Source organism: Panthera pardus, unplaced genomic scaffold (assembly GCF_024362965.1).
Source record: "Panthera pardus isolate Hobbes unplaced genomic scaffold, ASM2436296v1 HiC_scaffold_24, whole genome shotgun sequence".
Classification (NCBI taxonomy): Eukaryota; Metazoa; Chordata; class Mammalia; order Carnivora; family Felidae; genus Panthera; species Panthera pardus.
The window spans coordinates 46,663,880-46,686,957 of record NW_026526810.1 but is presented as its reverse complement, the minus strand read 5'-3'; the positions used below and the strand labels follow the sequence as shown (position 1 = coordinate 46,686,957).

The 23,078-nt window shown below is 39.2% G+C and overlaps 1 protein-coding gene across 7 annotated transcripts in view; it reads right to left on the bottom strand.

The window, feature by feature from the left end:
- Positions 1-147: 147 nt before the first annotated feature.
- ATP8B4 (ATPase phospholipid transporting 8B4 (putative)) overlaps positions 148-23,078 on the bottom strand; it is a 253,329-nt gene continuing 230,398 nt past the window's right edge. For 4 of the 7 annotated variants that reach the window (XM_019442149.2, XM_019442150.2, XM_019442146.2 and 1 more), the window contains 5 exons: positions 18,463-18,546; positions 15,500-15,745; positions 5,463-5,601; positions 2,465-2,595; positions 148-869 (listed from right to left, as the gene is read on the bottom strand). In XM_019442149.2, coding sequence (XP_019297694.1) covers positions 588-869; positions 2,465-2,595; positions 5,463-5,601; positions 15,500-15,745; positions 18,463-18,546 — 882 coding nt within the window. In that variant the 3' untranslated portion in view covers positions 148-587. Of the gene's footprint in view, positions 870-2,464; positions 2,596-5,462; positions 5,602-5,766; positions 5,822-11,050; positions 11,079-15,499; positions 15,746-18,462; positions 18,547-23,078 lie in introns of those variants that run through there. The other 3 variants (XM_019442152.2, XM_019442151.2, XM_019442153.2) reach the window with 3 other exon arrangements.

Below are 23,078 nucleotides of genomic sequence, written 5' to 3'. Positions count from 1 at the left end.
AAAAAACAAAAGGAGGAATATCAACATGTTTTTCTATTCTACAGGCATGAAGGTGATGTGTTTGTCCTGGCTGAACACACATGGTATGTAGATATCCAGACTTGAGAGTCACAAACAGCTGTTAATCTGAAAGCACCATAGTACACATTGTACATCTTAAAAATGTATTTTGGGAAAGGCTGATCTCACATATACATGCTTATCTGTCAACAAGCATGCTTTTCACAGCTGAGATGTATACCTTTTGATTGCACTCGTTTTATCCACTTGAAGATCCATTCAATGTATATGCAGAGTTACAAATTTTTCTCCATTAATAAGATTCTAAAGTTCAATCTAGGTTGGTAAGAAAAACCTCTGTTTGTATTGTGAGGCCTTTGCCCAGCAAATCACAAATTAGACAGTGACCATCTGGCCTGGTTTCCCAGAGAGTGCACCCGTATTTGGTGGGCCCTGGCAGTTGTTTGCCAGAGATTTGAACTGAGGCAATCTGCCCATCTCAGCCCCTGATCACAAACTCTGGAGCCAGCTGAATTTCAGCTTCGGCTGAAGTGAAAAGTAGCTATGTGGTTTAAATTCATCTTGACTCACAGTTTCACTGTTTTATCCAGGCTAAAGCTGCTCACTGTGTCTGTGGTTTTCTTACATAAATTTTCAATCCAGCTAGTGCTATTATACAGTGTCTTTTCCAGCCCTGGTGTTGGGGGTGGATTTTTAGCTCGCATATTTTTTCCAGATGTGATAAGCTCTCCATAGCCCTCTTGGTGAGCAAAAGCATATCCAGATCTTCTTGAGCTTGACCTGCGAGTCTGAGGCCTTCGGCTACGTGAGGGCTTTGCCTTCTTTTGAGCTTTTTGCCTCCGACGGATCTAGAGAAGAAGGAGACCAGAGTGAGATGATGCATCCAAATGACAGACTCTAGGCCCTGGGCCACTTTATGAAGAGAAAGCCCTTTCATGAGAAACATCAACCATAACAAAATACCTTCATTGCAAAAAGAAGTGTTTCACCACAAAACCAAGAAATTTTCCACCCCAAAGACTGTAGTGGGCACTGGTCAAGTTTTACTCCTACCAAGAGACTATTAAGTAAGCAAGAAGTATTAAGACAAATTTCATTACTGTCTCCATCTTACAGGTCCATCTTAAATGAATAGGAACATACTTTTATACAGAAGGATTTTCTAACATGCAGTATCCAAACACAGTCAGAATACTGATCTATAATCCCAGTCTCCAAACACAGGCCTTTCCCCCTTTCTCTTAAAGATTCTCAAGATCCAATAGTCATTAGTAACTGGACTAAGAGAAAATTTAGAAAATGAGAGTCAGAAATTTCCAACTCTTGTGGTAGGTCAGTATATCATGAGATTTTCAGGGTTTTGATTTCTTTTAGTTTTTTTGTTTGTTTATTTGTTTGTTTTACAGCCTTTAGAAGAGCTCAACATCATTTGGGTAGGTTTCCAACATTTCTTTGATTTCCCTGTAAAGCTGAGGAGAAAAAGATCCAAGGTTTGGTGTAAGCTGCATTGTTCTCTGATTCAACTGATCTCTTGGAGTCTGACTTTCATGTCAGGAGAAAACCATTAAAAGCATAAAATCATGACCTGACTACATACTGGAAGAAATGAACATCATCTTCCTTCTTTCATCTCATCTGTCATTTTCTGGGTTTATATCAGAATGAGCTCATGGAGCCAAAGGGAAAGGACAGACCTAACAGGGGAATATGTGAATCATTTCAGAGAGAATCTTCTCATGCTTTGGCCCCAGAATGTGGAGGATATCCTTGCCTCAGTTCCTCTCAGCATCATTGGCCTGGTCACTCACTCCATAAGTGTTTGCCCCCTCCTCACGATGCAACTACAAAAGTGTGTCTCCCCTTATTTCTCCTTTTCTGTTTTTTATCTGGTTCCTGATCTAACTTGACATAGTCTTGCTTATACTACTCTTCTCATAAAACACTGAAATATATACTGTTAATCCCTTAGTTTAAGAATTTCCATAATCTGTTCTATTTTCAACTTTGTATTTTCCAATCCAGTCATCATGTTGCTGTTCCCTTTCTTAATCTGTTCAAAAGGTAACATCTCCCCCATGTTTCTGAATCTACTACCACATTTCTACAAAAATTTAGAACTCCTTCACCTGATACATTACTTGTTTCTCTTTTACTGCATCCTTTACTTGCCCCCATTGTCAATAACTTTCCCTATAGTTTGCCTTTGCCTTAGAACAGTTTTGCACTCATATTTAGTCTAGACATTTATCTTCATTGGCATTCACAAAGCTGGTCCATTCAGATGTAGGCAGTTCCATCTACTGTGATGTGATGCCATATACCTATGGGTATTTCTGGCGAGATGTTCATTATCCCTTTCCTAGGTTTCCAATCAGGCAGAGAAGTACATGATTCCAAGAGCCAAGAACGAGCCCTTCAAATGCTCATCAGCGCTGCAACATACCTGGTCACTCAGGGCTGGGCATAAATCCACTTTCAAAAATCTGAATGCCACCACAGGCATAACAGAAGCCACTGTCGTTAAGAGAATAACAAGCCAGATGCACTTCTGGGCCAAAGAATGTCGTGCATTTCCTATTATTAAGGACAAAAATATACACTGTGGTTATAAATAGGACTGAATTATTGAATTAATAGTCTCTTTGTCTATTGCCATAAGGCCTTTTTTGAAATGGTGAGGTTTGGACTACTAGGGAGGACCACTAGGTGTCTTCTCCAGTATATAGTATGCTCAGAGGTGATGGTAAGGCAAGAGTGGTAGGATCATCACCCTTGGGAACTGCTACATGGTCTGATCACTTGGAGACAGCCAATCAGAGCCAAGTATTCTCTGATCCAGACTCAGTCCAGCTCACTCAAGAAGTAGAATTCTCTCATCCAGCCTCAAGACCCCTTGACTACAAAGCAGCCATTATTTTTAAAAGGCACATTTGCTCTTAAAGACTCTTGAATAAAACTGTCATATCAAAACTATACAATATATGTCTGGGATGCAGGTACAATCTCAATAGTCTTGGTGACTGGCTATGCCATAAAAGGAGAGCTTTAGCTACTACCTTTACAACTCAGGCAGCAACCTCAGAAAACCTGCCTCAAAGGGACTTGCTGATCTCTCTAACATTTACTTGGTTATGAACAATTCAAGGTTCCAAGGAGATCAGGGATGTTCTTGGGTTTGTGAAAGGAGGATTCCTCTCACTAGGAGGCTTCTGATGCAGCCATCCAATATGCTAGTGCAATACTGTGGTGAAACTCATCACCAAGTCTGAAGCCGGTTTCCTTACTTTATACTCACACCTCATATCCTGGGGTGTTTGTTTAAAGAAAGCAATAAGGGTCAGTCAAGCAGACAGGCAAATTCTACAGAACCATGTCAACCCTACTTATATGACCAAAATAAACATCTGTCCCTGTTGGTTTTCTAGGGATTTGCCACAATACCTCCAATTAGCCAGGTCCCCTCTCTCAAAGTTAAAGTGTTAACCCCATTTGAATGTGTTTGGGGTATGAGGGCTTGGCTACTGACTGGTATGTCTGCACTTTCTGGCTTTGGAGGATAGAATTTGCCCACCAAAGAGCAGTCGATTACAGTTGCCTAGGCAGAAACAAACTTGACTCAATAAATTATATGACTCTTTGAGCTCCTTGAAGCTCAGTACCCCCAGGCACAGTTGGAAAAACAAGCTTCACTTTAAAACCACACTCCTGCTTGCTGCTGGCTACTAAGGAAAAAAAATTTTTTTTTCTTAAACCCCAATGTTGATCTAACTTTTGAGAAGTCTCATTGGAGCTCAGTAATTAATTCCTGGAATGGCATGTGTTTAGCTGAAGAGAGTGGTCCCCACACAGACTACTTTCTCCAGTTGAGGCATTCCGGTCTCATTATGCGTGCTAAAATGCTCTCTTAGGACTAGAAGTCTTCTCATCAATGCGCTGAACTTTCAGATTTGGCAACCAAAAAAAAAAAAAAAAAAAAAAAAAAAAAAAGGAAGGAAGGAATAAAAAGAAAAAAGAAAAAAAAAACTAAAAATAGTTAAATGTCTGTCTTTCGTAACATGCTTATTCTTATTCATAACCGTCATGTTTCTACATGGTTGTAATCTTTTGGTAAACAAAGTATTAATGTTTCATGCTGAGTAAGAGTGGTGCAATTTAAAGATTTCCATAGACATGCAAAGTGAGGCAGAAGATGAAAAAGAAGGTTCTTAAGTGTATGTGCGCATTTAATTGGAATTATAATTTCAGGTGCCTTTGCATCAGTGGAAATACATAGCCCTATAGTTGCTCTTATTTTGACTTCTACATAAATAAGTTTTCCAAGAATTGTTTTTCTGGATTCCTTAGACTGAATTCCTCAACTGGTGGATGAAAATCTCAGTCCTGCCTGATAAAGCTCAAGAAGGCTGACACTATACATCTCTCTTTTCCACAGTTTGCTGGGATGAACTGAGAAACATCACTGTTACCAACTTATCTTACACATATTAGAGATTTCAAAACTTCTGAGAAAGTACATTAATAGCCTCCTTGTGGAATAAAGCTCAGTGGCCCTCTGGGAATACAATGGTGGCTTACACCATTGTAGTATTATAGAACAGGGTGTTAAGGTATTTTTGGAGTTCTTTGGCTACCCATCTGCTGCTCAAATCACTCTGCAATGTTCCCAACTAATAATCAAGACACAGTTGCTTGAATCATCATCATCACCATCATTATGGTTAGCATTTACTAAAAAAGTACTATGTACCAGGCCACATGGTAACATTTTATATGCAGTATCTCATGTATCCCTCACGTTTCCTATGAACATAGAAACTATTAATATCTCTGGCTTAGAATTTAAAACATCAAGGCATGAAAAGGCATCTGCCCAAGGTCATCCAGCATTCAAGTAGTGGAGATGACAACTGAACCCTGGATGTCTAACTACAGAGCCCACTCTACGTGCCACTTATAGACGAACATGCAGCTTTTTTTTTAGATGGATCTAAATTATACCTCATTTCTTTCTTAAATAAATGCAAGTGAGTTCTACAGGTGAACTTTGGCAGTGTAATTGGTGATCACGTGGGATAAAAGGGAGAGCCTAACACTTCTTTCTCTTCTTTGTATTATACATGACCTTTTTACAGACCCTCAGATAACCTTGAAATATGTGTTATGCTTCTTGTTTGCAAAGGGACAGTCTGTTGCATCTAGGCTGTTGGAAACCTATATGCAGCTATTGTAGTGACTCTTCTCAATCTGGCAGGGAGAGCAGAAACTAATCTCTTGGAGCTCTTCTCAAGCCTGAAAACCTTTAGATGGCTGGCTCAATCCATTCCTAGAGAAAAGATTATTGGTCATCCCTCATCCCACCCAACACAGAAAACATCCCACCCAACATAGAAAAATAAATGACAGCATGACACTAGCCCCCATAGACAGTAGGACTCACTTACCAACGAATGGAAACTGGTTTGGGAAGATGCCAAAGATGCCATTACTGTGCATTGTAAATAAAATGGAGAAATAAGTGGCAACGCTCCCCCAGATGAAGACATGATTAATGACAGTCCAGTAACTGGTATCCAAGGCTATCTGTAAATGAAGTCGAATGCAAAGGGGAGGGCTTTGAGGATTACAAGAGTATCATTTTACTGAGTGATGGTTCCCCAGGACTGCTCTGTGAAGACACAGTTGCACCTGTCTAGCTACCAGCCAACCACAGGCACTCCTACTTTCTGCATAACATTGGGAACTGACCTGACATTTCTGGTAGGCAACTGACTTCAGAACTTATATCTGCAAGCCATTATATCTGTCAAGGGTGAATCAGAATCAGGAGATAAAATGTTAAACTTCTTTTAAGTGTGAAATAAGAAAACAATGATTTCTAATTTCAAAGTTACTTTCCAAATTGCTCTTAAAGCGTTTCTGTTGGGAAAAAAATTTTTTGCAGTAGTGAGCAAGTGCAACATTTTATAATCCATACATAGATTTTCACAAGACTGCGGTGCCAGCGTGGCTCAGTTAGTTGAGTGTCCAACTATTGATTTTGACTCAGATCACGATCTCACGTTTGTGAGTTCCAGCCCACATCAGCCTCTGTGCTGACAATATGGAGCCTGCTTGGGATTCTCTCTCTCTCTCTCTCTCTCTCTCCCTCCCTCCCTCCCTGCCCTTCTCTCCCTCTCTTTCTCTCTTTCTGCCTAGTCCCCGCTTGTGCTCTCTCAAAATAAATAAACACTGAAAAGTTTTTTTCACAACTATTTTACATGGGTATAATCTGTTATGTATCAATATTCTTAATCATTTTCATAGTCATTTTTCTTAAATTATTTAAATAATAAAGAAAATTTTTTTTTATTTAAAAAAAAATTTTTTTTAACATTTATTTATTTTTGAGACAGAGACAGAGCATGAACGGGGGAGGGTCAGAGAGAGAGGGAGACACAGAATCTGAAACAGGCTGCAGGCTCTGAGCTGTCAGCACAGAGCCCAACGCGGGACTCAAACTCACGACCGTGAGATCGTGACCTGAGCCGAAGTCGGCTGCTTAACCGACTGAGCCACCCAGGTGCCCCAAGAAAGAAAATCTTTAATTCTCTTTTGACATAATAAAATTCAGAAGCAAGGATTCAGAGAAAAACAAATAGGTTCTGGCAACATTATTTGCATCTCAGAGGCCCCAAGTAGTCCAAGGTTTGCATTTCTAGCGGAGTCTGGTGCAAAACAACTAATTTCTCACTTTCCTGAGGGGGCCCTACTTACACAGTAAACAGATCCTTCTCTGCATCTGCAAAGGAAGACACACTTCCTCCCCTCACTTGAAGGTTACTGTTTTTTATCTTGCCCCATTAAAAAGATGTTGGCAGCCTTGGATATAAACTGCAGGAGTTTTAAAAGGACAGCTTTTTCTTTCCGTAAGAGGCCTAAGAACAGAGAGCTTTGCCATTCATCCTTAGCAAAGAGATGATGGTTTTCCAGTTCATTTGGCTGCCAACACATTAGGTCAAAATCCTCAACTGTACCTTCTACCAGCTGTCAATTCATCACCATCAAGAGATACTAACAGCCTGGCCTGTGTGGGTATGAGTAGAAAAATCACAACCAATTAAAGAGGACTCAACTGAAAAGAAAAAAAAAAAAAAGACCAGGTGGCTCCTATTCAGGCAGAACTAATGGAAAAGACAGACAAGCACTATAATAATAATAAAAAAAAAATGTAATGAGAACTCTTAAGGGGATGCAATTAGATCACGGGGAAAAAAAAATGAATTCTGGAAGAAAAAAAGCATTATTCCTGAATTTAAAAATTCAATAGAGAAACCAAATAAGAATAGTCACTGATGAGAACTGAATTAATATTCTGGAAAAAACAAATGGAAATAATATCTCACAACAGAGAGCAAAAACTTGAAGAAATGGAAACCATATGCAAAAAGATATGAGACATGGATGGCAAAATCCATAGATGAGAGACTTATGGGCCCAATACACAAATAATGGCATCTTAGAGAAAAAAGTATGAGAGAGAGAAGTAACAATCAAAGAAATGACAGAAGAAAATTGCTCTGGTATTGTGAACAAACAAGATTTTCAGATTGAGAGGGCACTCTAAATCCTAGGAAGATTAATGAAAAAAGTCACATTCCAGTGGCATTTGTGAAGCCAAAAGACAAGAACAGAGACTTGCAGATAGAGACCAGATTACTTACAAAGGAAAGAGAATCGACCTAATATCTGAAACTGGGTATAGTGGAACAACATTTACAAAGTTCCTAAAGCAAAAGTCTCTGACTCAAGAATCTCACACCTGTCCAATATATTATTTAAATGTAAGGACAAAAAAAGAAAGTTTTTTTTTAAATTTTTTAATGTTTATTTTTGAGAGAGAGACGCATACATGAGTGTGAGCAGGGAAGGGGCAGAGAGAGAGAGGGAGACACAGAATCTGAAGCAGTCTCCAGGCTCTGAGCTGTCAGCACAGAGCCAGATGTGGGGCTCGAACTCACAAACCGCATTATCATGACCTACCTGAGCCGAAGTTGGACGCTTAACTGACTGAGCCACCCAGGCATCCCCAAAAAAGAAAGCTTTGAGCTCAAAAGTATAACATCTCTGTACGCTTTCTGAAGAAATTACTCAAGGAAATTGCTGCAAATAAAAATTCAATGAGAACAAAGACTTCAAAAGAGTGGAAGACAAAGACCATAAAAATGGTGATGAGCAATGATTTTTGTACATTTATAGTTGGCTCTATAAAGAAAAAAAAATTACAACAGTCAAAACATATGTTAAAGGAGCATTTAGTAACACCATGAAACTACAACTCTAGAATATTAACAAACACAAGAGTTGGGGAGGGGAGTAGGAGCAGGGAGAGAGAAATAATAATACATTTCCAAAATTGTTTAATTTGGAAGCAGATGAGGGAAGGTGTAGACAGGATAGTGAAACGTTTGGTGAAGGATTTAGTTATTTAATTTTGGTATCTCAGTATGGAAATAGAGACTTAAACGACTACAAAAATAGGGAGAACTCACAAGTAAGATGGGAATACAAATAGTAACACTTATAAATTATTTATGACAAATAAGATATTTAAAGATCACAATGCATCTGAGCATGAAAAGGAAAAAGTGCAAATAGAAAAGTATTAAAAGTAATCATAAAGTAACATGAAAGGAGCAAGATAAAATATAGGGTAGTAACAATAAAAATGAGTAGTTTAACTCCCTTATCAAAGGACAAAAACAACAGAATGAGAGAAGAAAATGTTGAAAAGGAAGGGATGGGCCTACATTACATATCAGGACTAAAAAAAGCAATAGAAGTAAAACTAATATAAAAAATGAAATTTAAATAAGAACATTTTATCATAAAAGATAAAAGCTACAAAGAACAAATAACAAGAGCCATTATATGGCAAATAATATAGCCTCAAATTATATAAGGTTAAATCTCCTTGAAACACAAGAACCTGATAAGAATCATAACCACAGGGAAAACTTTAATACACTTGTCTCACTATTTGATAAGCATGGTGGTTCTCTGGAAATCTGTGGCTGACCTGGCATCCAGTCCCCAGTGTGATAAGGGCCAAGCTGTTAAGAGGTAGTTATGGAATTTACACTACAATAGTGCAGTCATATGGTTTCCTACTGCTCCCAAAGGTGACAGGCCTAGCTGTGGCTCTCCCTGGTTCCCTTACCCTCTTGAAGAGTCTGGAGCTACCTAACTGCTTTTAATAACTCTTTTTTAGTTAAACTGAAGAAGTGTCTGTTGTCTGCAACTATGATCCTTTTTGGAAAGTAATATAACAATATTAATGAAATTTAAAATGTACATACTCTCTGATCTATCAATGCAAACAACAAAAGACCATTCTTCATCTGATTAGGTTGTTAGGAGTTCTGACTCCAGAAATTTCATTTCTAGGAATTTATCTGTCAGTACATAAAATGTATATACTAGTATATGCATTGTAGCATTGCTTTAATAACAGCAACAACAAAAGAAACATCCTGAATGTCTATCAATAGAGGATCGATAATGATTATAGATAATTATATATATTATTATATATGTTATATATATATTGTGAAATTCTGTGCAGCTCTGAAAAAGAGTAACGTAGATCTGAATATGTTGGGTTGGAAAGCTGTTCAGAATGTCTTGTTAAGAAAAGCATATTACAGAATAATATGCATAGCTATGCTCCTTTTGTCTTGAATACATATGTGTGTGTCCCAAATCAAAGAAAAAAATATGGAAGGAGTTAAGCTATGGTAATCATAATAGTAGTTAACGGGGGAATATGGGGAAGAAGGAGAAGGTGGTTCATTTTATTTTAAACACTTCTATAGTGTTTCAAATGTTAAAAGAAGTATTTTATAATTCAAATAACCAAAAAAAAAAAAAAAAAAGAAAAAAGAAACCCACAAAACACAACAACCCTGATATTTAAAAAAAAAAAAAAAAAATGTCTCCTAAAGTTTGGCCGATAGCATCAGCAGGACACATAAGATTTATAACTATAATTATAGACCATGGATATTTCATGAGGGTTGTTACGCCAATGACAAGTTAAGCTTAGACAGCAAGGAAAGGATATTAATGCTGCTGTCAAAGTGAGCTTATTCACAAAACTCCTGAAACTTATTATTCTATATATCAGAGACAGCAGTTTCTGATTGAAGCCAAAATTGCAGAGGTTTCATGGTTATAAACATTTATGCACCCACGTCTGAGAATTCTATGGTAAAACAGGCATTTTCAAGGCTTCTGAGAAATAAAAGTGAGTGTATTGCATGAGTGAGGGGCATTAAGGAGGGCACTTTTTGGGAGGAGCACTGGGTGTCATATGTAAGAGATGAATCACTGGGATCTATTCCTGAAGTCAAGACTATACTGTATGTTAATTAACTTGAATTAAAAAAAAAATGAGTGGAAGACTAAAATGACAGTAATTGAGAATCTACCCATTCCTCAAGTTGAAATTTTGATGTTGAAAGAGGATCTGTGTGTTTATCATCTATTGAGTTTCTCTCCCACTTTATTCAAGGGTGATACTGGTGTCCTAGGTATCTCCTCATGGAGGATAGGGTGGACAGTGAGTTCCCTGTAGCTACTATGCCTTTGGGGAGGCCCACAGCTTCCACTTATCCCTATAAAGAAGGGAGGTCCACTTGGATTTGGAGCTGGGCCCTGAGATCAGAAGATCTGTGTTCAAATCTTGGCCTGCCACTCTCCGTGTGACTTGAACTGTGGCAAGTCTATATATTTTTTAATATATAACTTTTTAAAAAGTTTATTTTTGAGAGTGAGTGAGCAGGGGAGGGGCAAAGGGGAGAGAGAGAGAGAGAGAGAGAGAGAGAGAGAGAGAGAGAGAGAGAGAGAATCCCAAGCAGGTTCCACATTGTCGGTGCAGAGCCTGATGCGGGGCTCAAACTCATGAACTGTGAGATCATGACCTGAACCGAAATTAAGTCAGACACTTAACCAACTGAGACACCCAGGCACACCAGCAAGTCTATTTTCTTACCTATAGTAATTGTATCCATTTCAGAGACCTGAAAAGAGGATTAGATGAGATAATGGGATTATCTGAGAAATAAATCATTTGCATAATAAATGCTCAATTAATGGGAGTTGTTACTCTGAAAATCAGAAGCCCTGACACAGGCAGGTGGACCAAGTTTGCTTTCAGTAACTCTAGCCTCTCCTCTCTGTTCTTCCAGATATTATCTTTTCACCAAACGCCAATGCTTCTAGCTTTAGGACTGCTTGCTTGCCTTTCTTTTATTTTCTTTCTCTTCCTTCCTTCCCTCCTTCTTCTCCTCCTCCTATATAGACAACAAAGTATTTGACATCGTCCTTATACTCACTCTAATCTTTGTTCTTATACTTCCTGAAAATTAAAATTTGCATTTTAACCAGCCTTACTGTAGAATAAAAGACTTTGCTCCAGACAACACTGGAGTCAGAGAGGTCTGGTTTCCAATCCTGGATCTAGGACTCACTTTGTGACTTCAGGCAAGTTGCTTAACTTCTCTGAGCTCCATCTGTAAAAGGGGACAATAAATAATACCTCCTGCATAGTGGCACTGAGAGGATTAAGTATAATGCATGATATCACTCCTATCACTGTGTGATGATGACACGGGTTTTGGAAGGCTTCCACCAAGGACAGGCCTGCTTTGGCCATCTGGGGTAAGAAGGGCATGTATGTAACTAAGACAGGAGGGACAGTTGGATACTTCAACCAAATTATTCTCACTTCCTTTACTCAACTTCATTCTTTCTTTCTCTTCTTATCTTTCTGCCCTTATATCCATTCCACAAATACTTATTTTTGTCTGGCACTACAGCAGTAAACAAAGCATGCCAGAAATTGGAAACTGGTATCCATTCTCACTCATACCTACTCTGCCTCCAAACCTCCACCTCCAGCCTGGATATCTCCTACATTCTTCTCTTGTCTGTCCTCAGTCTCCTGGCTGTTTCAGGACCTTCCAGCACTCAGCAGGGGGTATGGGTTAGGGCAGGGAAAAATCAGGTACAGGAGAAACCTATGGGATAGGAGTATGCGGTAAGATCTAGAGGACTTCAACTTGTACGTGGCGAAGAGGCACAGCCACCAGGTGGTGAAATCCAGCACCTCATCTTTAGAAGTACAACTCTGGGTGTGTTTCCCAAGTGTGCCTAACTACCCTATAAGCCCAGTAATAATTGTATTGTAGGAAATGCTTGCCCCATGTTTTTCATGGTACATTCACAAATGCCTTTATTGAAAGTAAAATAAATAAATATTTGATTCAGGAAATAAGTCTAGTGGATCCTAGTCCTAAACCTGCAATGCAGTCACTGTGTATCCTGGGCAAATCATGGGCCCCAGTTTTTTGTATCAATTTTGCCTTAAATTATACTGTTATGGTTTTGACATATGACCACCAATTATTTGAAACTCTGCTAAGAAATGGAGCTTAATTCTCCTCCACTTGAATATATTGGGCTAGATTTAGTGACTCACTTCTAATGAACAGAGTATGAAAAGGGAAACATAGTTTAGAATGGAGAAACCTGAAGAACATCATCCATATAAGTAAATGAGGTCACCATCACCGGTAATAAGTCATGCTGATATCACATGCTCCCTGATAGGATATGACAAGAAGGGCACAGCACCTCTTTGTGAATCTTACCCCAAATCCACAATCTCCATCTATCCCGAAGAAAGGATCGGACAAATCCAGAAAAATTCTACAAAATACCTGATCACTAGTATCCAGAAGTATCAAGGCCATGAGGGACACCTGGGTGGCTCAGTCAGTTAAATGTCTGACTTCAGCTCAGGTCATGATCCCACGGTTAGTGAGTTCAAGCCCCAAGTCAGGCTCTGTGCTGACAGCTCAAAGCCTGGAGCCTGCTTTGGATCCTGTGTCTCCCTCTCTCTCTCTATCCACCCCCCTGCCCCCCCCCCCCAAGCTCTGTCTCTCTCTCTCAAAAATAATTAAACCTTAAAAAAAAAAGTATCAAGGCCATGAAAGACGAAGCAAGACTGTATAAAGTCAGAGGTTATAGGAGACTAAGGAGACATTACAACTAAATGCAGTGTAGGATACTGAAACAGAAAAAGGTTGTTAATGGAAAAACTGAAGAAATCTGAATCAAGTCTGTAGTTCAGTTAGTAGTACCAATGCTAATTTCATAGTTTTAACAATTGCTCAATGGTTATATAAGATGGCAATGTTAACATTAAAGGCTAGGTGGGTTAGACCATGGTTACCCTTGAGGAGCCAGAAGGCAGAAAATGAATCTTGGAGAGACAATTGGCCCATAGGCCTGAATCAAAAAGACCTGGATAGCCCCACCCATAACATCTTGAATGAGGGACCAGTGGTTACTTTGAGTCCTAAGGAAGAAGCCCCTCTGAGGAAGCAAGGGTATCATTTTTATAAAGCCCTGATATCAAAGGTAAGTAATTTTGAATAATTTATTTTTAAAACTCCAAAAGATGGAACATAAAATTCTTTTTTGTGAATAAAAAGTTTTAAAAATATAATTGTTTCCGTGGCCTCCAAATTTGTGAAAAAGGAGAAAGGTAACTGTGATACCCAACAAAAACTATGAATTTTACAGGGAAAAGAGCTTCTAAATCTAAAGTTAATATAAAAACACATTGCTATAATAGCATATAAGAAAATAAACTACGGAGGGGCAAAAGGAAAAAGAAAAAGATATGTACAACTATCAAAAGGCTTTATTTAATTAAAAAGATAACATTAACCAAAAATTGTAGAATTCATTATGAAAAACAATTTCACTAAACATGCAATGCCTATCATATCTACAGTGAATTTTCCAGGTAATTTTTTTTATCCTTACTTACATAGCAGATAATGTTAATGACGGTTTGAAGAATATTTCTCATTTGCTTTTTACTTTAGATACTGGCCTTTTATCTCAGTTACTACCTTTAAAATCATCTTTTGGAGCACCAAGTAACAAGCCTGACCTGGTGAATAAGCTGTTACCACTAAAAAGATGTTCCACAACTGTCCTCCCCATCAGGAGAATCCAGAGAACTGGAAATGTGCCCTCATGGCAAGGAGTAGATCACCTAAGTCTCTAGGCTGGAAACATAAAAGTATACACATAGCCTGCTCGGTGATCAAAATGCAACAAAACAGGTTGGAGTGTCCAGTACGGTAGCAAGAGCTATAAGAAACAACGGAGCAACAGCTCCTTGTGAGGTGATATACACTTGCCCCAGTAATGGACTGTCATGATGAATGTCTTAACTATGTCAGATGCTTCCAAATCACTCCATTATTTCCCTCTCTACCACAGAACTGACCTAGACACGGAAGATTTGCAAAGCAACAGCATGCTTTATTTAGTTGTGAGACAAACAGAACTCCTTTTGAGTGGAGAAATCTGGTTCTGCTTTTGGATACTACCTGTCTCTGAATTTTGAACTCTCAAGATGTCAAGTGTTAGATCGCTTTGGTATAGATTTCATGATACTCACTTGGACCAAGGAATGGCAGAGACATCCTTTAAAAGCAATATGTTTGCATTTGGTTCATTTAACATAATAAATGTTTATTTTTAAGTTGTGAAGAGAAAGTCTGGGGTTTAATGAGTTTCTTTGTTGAAAATGAGCAGCTAAGATTTGTAAAAAAAAAAAAAAAAAAAAAAAAAAAAAAAAAAAAAAAAAGATTGTTTATAGGATAGACTAAGGACTGCCCAAAGGCAATTTAGACTCTAAAAACCAAGTCCTTGACTGATATTTGCTCCTTAAAAAAAGAAAACAAACAAAAAATACAACAGGTCACATTGCTTGCTGTATCCACCCAGAGGTACAGATTTTAATGAATAGGAGAACTTCTGTGAACTCTAACTCAATAGTGAATGGTATTGTCCACCATTTGCATTAAAAAGGAAATAGACAAACTCAAGATGCCCAGTGAAAGTTAATGGATTATTAAAAATCATCCCTACCAGAAGGGCTTCTCTGAGTTTAGGTTCAGATATGCCAAAATATAACACTGAACCTCTCAAATAATTTCATAGATATGTATTGCCAAATAAATTTTAAATTTCACTTTAAAACCTGGAAGTTATTAAGCCTTATAGACATCATGGGAAAGTTTCTCTCTGTTATTGTTGGAAAACTTTCCTTTTTCAAACACAAGAAGAAAGCAGTAGTATAATCATGTATGCATACATACAATGCTCAGACCTAAGAAGTGATTAATTGTGAGGTCTTTACTAACACAGAGATTATAGACACCTAATGCTAATCTTCCACATCTGGTTATTTATGTTACAGCTTTCTGTTTTCATCTCAAGATGTGTAGTTAAAAAGAAACTCTGGGGTTCCTTTAGAATTATTTTTCCCCCCCAGCAAGTAGACAAAACGAGTCAATAATGAAAATGGATTTTAAAAGTTGTAAAGCCATCAAGTTATTTTCAACAACAGGGTTACCTGCACACTGACCACAATGACCAACGATGTAGCCATTGTAACTGCAAAAGACTGGTAGTCAGCAACGTGCTGCCCGTCATCTCCGGCCACATTGTAAAAGGCTCCATAGGGTATGAAGAAAAGGGCCAATGAGGTGTAGATGCCATGTGCCATGCAGATAAAAAATTTACGCTTGTTAAACAGCAGATTGAGCTGTCCAGGTTCATAGAGCTGGGGATAGTCCATGCTGTTCTGGTCATCCACATCCTGTCAATAAAGTGTTACTTCAGTGGAGGAGGCTTGAGAAGTCAGAGAGGACCTGAATTCGCCATCTCAGGAAATGGCAAGTACAAGTCTAAGCATACCCTAATAAACACTATTAATTAGCTTGTTTTCATTCCCACAATAATGCAGAAGATAATAAAATGATCCCTATTTTACACAAGAGGAATTTGAGTCTCTGAGAGTCATGAGAGATCATATAGTTCTTATAGCATAGCCAGAACTTGACTTGCACCTAGATCCTTAGCTTCAGACTAAAGTTTCTTTTCTCTCCTTTCCTACAGCCACACTCACTCCCACAATGCTCTTGCAGCCAATGGGGCTCAGGGGTTAATTGCCAAGTCAGTGAGTGGTAGTGACCAGGAGATGGCAGCAGAGAGCCGCAGAGTAGGACCTGGCCAATCTGAGTCCCCAACTGTGTGACAGGAGGAAGAGCAGAAGGGAAACAGGGAAAGGGGGATTGGGGGAAGGTGCAGGGGTGGGGAGGAAGCTGAGCCTGAAGAGCTGAGTGTTCTACACAGTGAGGATTCCAACACCAGCTGTTTGACAGAAATAATGTAGACAGAATGAGAAGGTATGTGTGGCCCCAAAAGTATCTTGGGAGAAATTAAAACAGTGCTTCTCAAACTTAATATGCACATAAATCATCTGGGGAGCAAATGATGATTCAATAGGTTGGGGGTAGGGTCTGAGACAGCATTTCCAACCAGCTCCAAAGTAATGCTGATGACCAGTGAGCACTAAAGCCAAATGCCCAAACCAAAAAGGATGGCAAGGCCTGACCACCGGGGACATCAGAGGACCATGAGTAGAGGAGAAGCACCCAAAATGGGAGCAACATAGGCATGAACTCTGGGGGCAGACCAGGTTCCCCTCCCTGCTTGTGGGATGGCCCCAGCCTTGTTGAATGGGGTTCTATGATGAATACTGACATATTCTCTTTATGAGGTCCCATTTTGAAATGCTGCTAGTACTTCCTTCTCTAGTCCAGTGACTGGTGAAATGACATTCAGAGGCTTTGAAACCAGAAAACCCTGAGTTCAAACCCTAGTTCTGCTGCTTAGCAGGTATATAATCTTACACCCAATATTAACCTGTCTGAGCCTCAGTTTCCTGATCTCCAGACATGCAAACAATAGCACCTCCCTCACAGGACCACTGTCATGATTAAATTCATGTATTCAGCAGTGTTACTGCCACACCATAAGTAATAAAAAAAAACCCAAAACTGATGCTTCTATAAATAATAACAAATAAAATAATGTTATATAATAATAATAGCATAGCAATCTCAGACTCAGGTGGCCTGGCACTAGGCTGAGTTCTGTCACACACCGGCTGTCTGGCTTTAGGGCAGCGACTTGAGCCTTGGTTTCCTCCTTATAAAATGAGCAGATCTTAGGTGGTCACGGAGGCCTTACAGTATAACATTTCATTATCCTGTGATCTATGTAGGGGCCAAAGTTGACAAAGTAAGAAAGGAGAGGGGCAGACACGTAACTTGATGGCAATAAGGGGCCTTATTATATTTTTTTTTAGAATTGCACAATAACCATCTTTTCCCAGAAACTGCTTTATTTTTATTATTTTATTCCACATTCTGGGCAGCTACAAAGCACTGGGAAAAGAAACGCTTGTAAACACAGGCACTTGGAAATGAATGTGCTTAATCCTTTACATCTAAGGTCTTTAGGAGTTCGTTATGTTTTTATAGAATTCCACAAAATATGTTGTTCACAAACTGCCATTTTACATACAAGAAGTGAGACAACTAACTACAAAGGCACAGAATGGGAGGGTGGAGTGAGCTCACAATGTGACAATTTATATTTTGAAATAGACAGCTTTGAGCCAGAAAAATGAGGCCTAGCAAACGGGTCTAACAGCAGCCTGGAGAAAATCTGGTCCCTTCAAATATACTTCCAAAATAATTTTTTTTTAAATAATACATTCTAATTGTGCCATGGAAACTCCTCTGGCTAGCCTTCCACTTCCTCATAGGCAGCCAGACTTCTCCCTTCCAGGAAGTACCTTCCAAGGCAATGAGTATGACAAGGATCCACCATTTTTGTAATTGATTCCCTCTCCTCTCAAGCAATTTGAGCTAGAAAAAAAGACTATGTCCCTTCTTTCCATGGCTGTGGGGCTTCATGTCTTCCTCTCCCATTGGCAGGGTATTCCACTGGCCTCTAGTTCCTGTTCTGGGCTGTGCTGGCCAAGGAAATCTCACCATAGATGCTGGCCGTCTGCAATCCAGCGGGTTCCATGATTTTCTATCACTATGTGGTTCTCTGCATTCGGAGGCTAATGTAGCATTTCTCAGCATGTGAACCACAAGGCACTAGTTCTGAGGCATATTAATAGGTGCTATATGAAAAATAAATAAATGGAAGTAAAGTCCTATAAACCTGGGAAATGCTGGACCAACATAAAATTAGAGGCCATTTCATGTAGGATGTCTCAGAGCCTTTAAAGCAATAATGTGGGGTGTGAGTCTCAAAGAAAAGAGTAGCCAAACTTTGATCAGAGGACCGTTTGGGAGATGTGGGGGATCTGGAAGTGTTTCTGATCCATGCAACATGTATTCAAACAACTGAAATTCTAGGACTTTCCATGACTTGTGTTTTCTACTTAGAATCTAGAAACAACTAAAAAGCATCAAAAGAGTAAAATAAGTTATAAAGACAGAAAAAAATACATACCTGGTCAAAAATCCCCATGGCTAAAACAGGAAGTGATGTGTAAACAATGTTAAAAAGGGTAATGAACCACTGGTCGTAAACGGTCTAAAAAGAAATAACATGTCAGTGAGAAACACCATTCACAGAAGAATATTCACTTTTAGTCTCTTGGATTAAATATCTCAATCTCCTGAGATGCATGAGAGTTTGATATTAGCAACAGACAGACATGAGTTCTTCCCTGACTCTGTCTCTTATCATCCCTGCTGTCTCAGTAGGATACTAGATCCCTCTAAACTTCAACTTCTTCATCTTTAAAATAAAGCCACGCTCTCCTTGCACAGCTACCATGTAGATGAAAGGAGATCACATATGCAGAACACCCAAGATACCACTAGACACATAGAAGGCCCTGGCCCTGTGGGGAGCTATTGAATTCTTCAGGTTCTCAATGGCTTTTATTTAAAAAAAATTTTTTTTAACGTTTATTTATTTTTGAGAGAAAGAGACAGAGCGTGAGAGGGAGACACAGAATCTGAAACAGGCTCTGAGCTATGAGAACAGAGCTGGACGCGGGGCTCAAACTCATGAACCGTGAGATCATGACCTGAGCTGAAGTCGGACGCTCACCCGACTGAGCCACCCAGGTGCCCCCTCAATGGCTTTTAGAGTAAATCTAATGATCTGATCTAAGTGATAAGTAAAGGACCCACTAAAATATTCAGAGGGAGATGCAGAAATGAATGTGTCAGCCCTACCCTGTGTTCAAATGGAGAGTTTTTTTCTTGGGAGTGGTTTAAAATAAAGTGGGCATGGAGCTAGCTGCTCAGTATACTGGGTATAAACAAGTTAGACAAATAAAATACCCCATACACTTGTACAGAGTACTTCCTTGCATGAGCCTCACTAAAAATTGGTGAGGCATGTGAAACTGTTGTTGTATTCCCATTTTGTTGAGAACTACACAGACATGTAGAAACAAAATGTAGTAAGTACTGTAGAGCTTATCACTGGAAAAGGCAAAACCAAAACCTAGGTCTCCAGCTCCTAACCAATGTCTGTTCTACCACTCTATCATACATTCATCCATCCATTCACTCAATATTTATCAAAAATCTATTTTGTACCAGGTGCTAGGTTTTAGGCAACGGTAATTCAACATGCTATAATCAGACACAAATTCTTCATAAAATTTGCATTCTAAGGGTGGCAGAAAACAAGCAATAAACAAGTTATATATACATATATACAAGTGATAAATACTAGGGAAGAAAGGCAGATAGGAAAGGTAGATAGGGAGGGTTGTAATTGTAATAAGGTGACTGGCAAAAATGTCACTAAGAAGTGACACTGAGAAAAGATCTGAATGAAATAAGGGATTGAATTATGCAGCTTTCTGGGACAGGAGCATTCCATACTACAAGTAGATCCCATGAGAAATCCCCAAGGAAAGATAGCATCTGTTCAGAGGACAGCAAGGCAGTCCAATTGGATAGAGAAGAGTGAGTGACCTACAGGGAAAATAATGGATGTCAAAGAAAGAAGGAGTTGGATCCTATGTAGGTAACTATGGCTTATTCCCTAAGTGAAATGGGAAGACATTAGAGAATTTTGAGCAAAGGGACAACCTGATCTAATTTATATTTTAACAGAAGCACTCCGGATGCTGTGCTAAGAATAGACTGAAGAGGGGCAGTGGTGGAAGCTGAGAAACCATTTAGGAGACTACTGTAGAAGCCAGATGAAAGAGGGAAGTCAGGTGACCAGCAGGGAGAAGTGCTGAGTTTTGAATATATTCTAAAGTACATGTTCTTCTTAGGGGAGTTCCGAAAACAATGAGGAATCTTAAATGCAATGTTCTGGACAGAGGACCTGAAGGTAGTTTCCATATAGTTATGTAAATAAGGCAATCCATTAAGTTATGTCCTGTGTAGATTATACCAAAGAGAGAATATTTTGGTTTCTTTACTGCTAAATATGGATTTGGACTACCCTATCTTAGCGTCATTGTTTATTCTTGAGATGGGTGTATATTTATTCAAGAGAAGGAGAAATGAAGGCCAATTTTCAAAGGCCAAATCTCAACCTGGACTATTTTGCTGAAGTTCCACAGGTGGCTTTATTCAACACTGAATAAACCAGACACTGAAATATATTGATTACTGTTTTCTGAGCAAGGTTAGCCCTGTGGGAAGAAGTAAGGAACATGGACATTCCTGCTGTCAATCATCTTGGAGAGAGTTCAATGTCAGGGCAGGAAGAAAAATGAGAACAGAAAAGAGAAAACGAGGAGTGGGGTAGATGAGAGAGGAAAGAAACTGTTTTATTCTTTGTGTGTCTCAGAGTTGAGGCCTCGAATCCATGTAGGAAAGATCTGTTCAACATCATTGTTTTTGAGGGTAGGTCAAAAATAGGCAGAAAAGTTGAATTCTACCACCAATAAATAGCCAATACAGGATTTAGATGAGACAGCATCATTGGGGACTGCTATCAACAAGAATAGGGTTATGACTCAGAATGGCCACTTCTAATTACCAGTTATTAAGTTCTCTAATTGATCATTTACTTTCATAATCCTTTGAGTCCTGTTAAACTGTATTCTTTGAGTCTGTCTGAACTCTGCTGTAAGGATTTGAAAAGGTGTCCTATGTCCAGTAAATATATTAAGTATTTAACAACAGGCTCTTAAAAAAAAAAAAAGGCCCAATGTGGAGCATTTACCAATTTCCATGGTGTAAATATTTCTCCCATGGCTCTTTATGCAGCGATATCACTTCCATCATATATATCCGATAGACATAAATAACCTCAGCTGCATAAATAGTAAAACATGGTAAAATAATTAGAAAGTGATGAGTTTTGAGGATTGATAAACTTTGCTTCAATATTATTTATTTATTTATTTTTAAAATTTACTATCAAGTTAGCTAACATACAGTGTATACAGTTTGCTCTTGGTTTGGAGTGTAGATTCCTGTGATTTGCGGCTTATAACACCCAGTGCTCATCCCAACAGTGCCCTCCTCAACACCCATCACCCATTTCCCACCTCCCCCACTCCTCCCATCAACCCTCAGTTTGTTCTCTGCATTCAAGAGTCTCTTAGGTTTGGCTCCCTCTCTGAAACTCTTTTTTTCCCCTTCCCTTCCCCCATGGTCCTCTGTTAAGTTTATATAATTCAATTTTTAGTAATAGCTGTGTTTAAACACTGGCTCACATAATTTCTCAAAACTAAACAATTATCTTTATGAACCAATATGGACCAGTTCTAGCATACCCCAGCCTATGTCCATGCTTGGAGCAAAGTAACACAGAACACCAACAGCCATCTAGAGGATCGCAGACTCAATGTGGCAAAAGAAAACCTGCTGAATGGCAGGGCAGTAGCCCAGAGCTTCAGACAACCATGAGAAAAGAATGGAAGAGCTAGCTCATCATCATTCCCTGGAAGCCCTCAGGGTATTTTAGCAGAGATCTCCGAAACAAGCCTGGGTTTACGGTGTTCGTATAGGATGAGGGCATGTGCCATACAATTGATTTATAACAAACTGCCCACTGAAGATAATGAAAAAAAGTTGAGAAAAAAGAAAGCAAAGCACATCTCTATCAAAGCATCAATGAACTAACAATACAGAAGGAAATTGCCTGTTAAGATCAGGGAGAGAAATCAGCACTTAAGAACTACTTTAAGGTCTAGGAAAATGTTCTCTTTCTCCAGAGACTATTTGCTTCCTTCTAGCAGATGCTGAGGATAGAAGGCTTGATGTTTGGGGGACCAGCCAGCTGTCCTGTCATAGTGCAGCCTGTGACCCTATTGCCAAGAGGCTTCTCAAGAGTTTCATGAAGATCTCTACCCTTGATGGGCATGAAACTTGTCCTTCTAGTCCTAGGCAACAACCAGAAACAAATGATCATGAGCTTCTCAGCTGCCTCCTATAGACAGACCATCAACACTCCCAGGGCCTGTGGCTCAGAGCAGTACACACTTCCAGGCACCCAGCCCAGAGTGGGAATGTTAACAGGGTCCCACACACCAACTCCTATATACCCTGAAAGTCCACCAGAACTGTTGCTTGGCCTCTCTTCACTTTCTTTGGATGAGCAACAATTCTACTTCTAGATACACGTTCAGAGTATCTGCCTTTGTGTACCAGGAGACACAAGAAAATGCTCATAGCAGCACAGGTCATAATAGCCCCAAACCAGAAACAACCAAAACATTCATCAGGAGTGGAATGGAGAAAGACATTGTGGCATATTGATATAATGGAATACTATAGAATAATGAAAAGCAAAGAACTACACCTATATCACACACACACACATACACACACACACACACACACACACACACGCACCACAAGGGGCACCTGGATGGCTCAGTTGGTTAAGCGTCAGCACTTGGTTTCAGCTCAGGTCATAATCTCACAGTTTGTGGGTTTGAGCCCTATGTCAGGCTCCATGCTGACAATATGGAGCCTGCTCAGGAATCTCTCTGGTGCGCACGCGCTCTCTCTCTCTCTCTCTCTCTCAAAATAAATAAGCTTAAAAAAATACAAATGAATTTTAAAAATATAGAAGGTTGAGCAAAAGAAACCAGCCAAAGTACAGTTCCATATTAATAAAATTCAAAAATG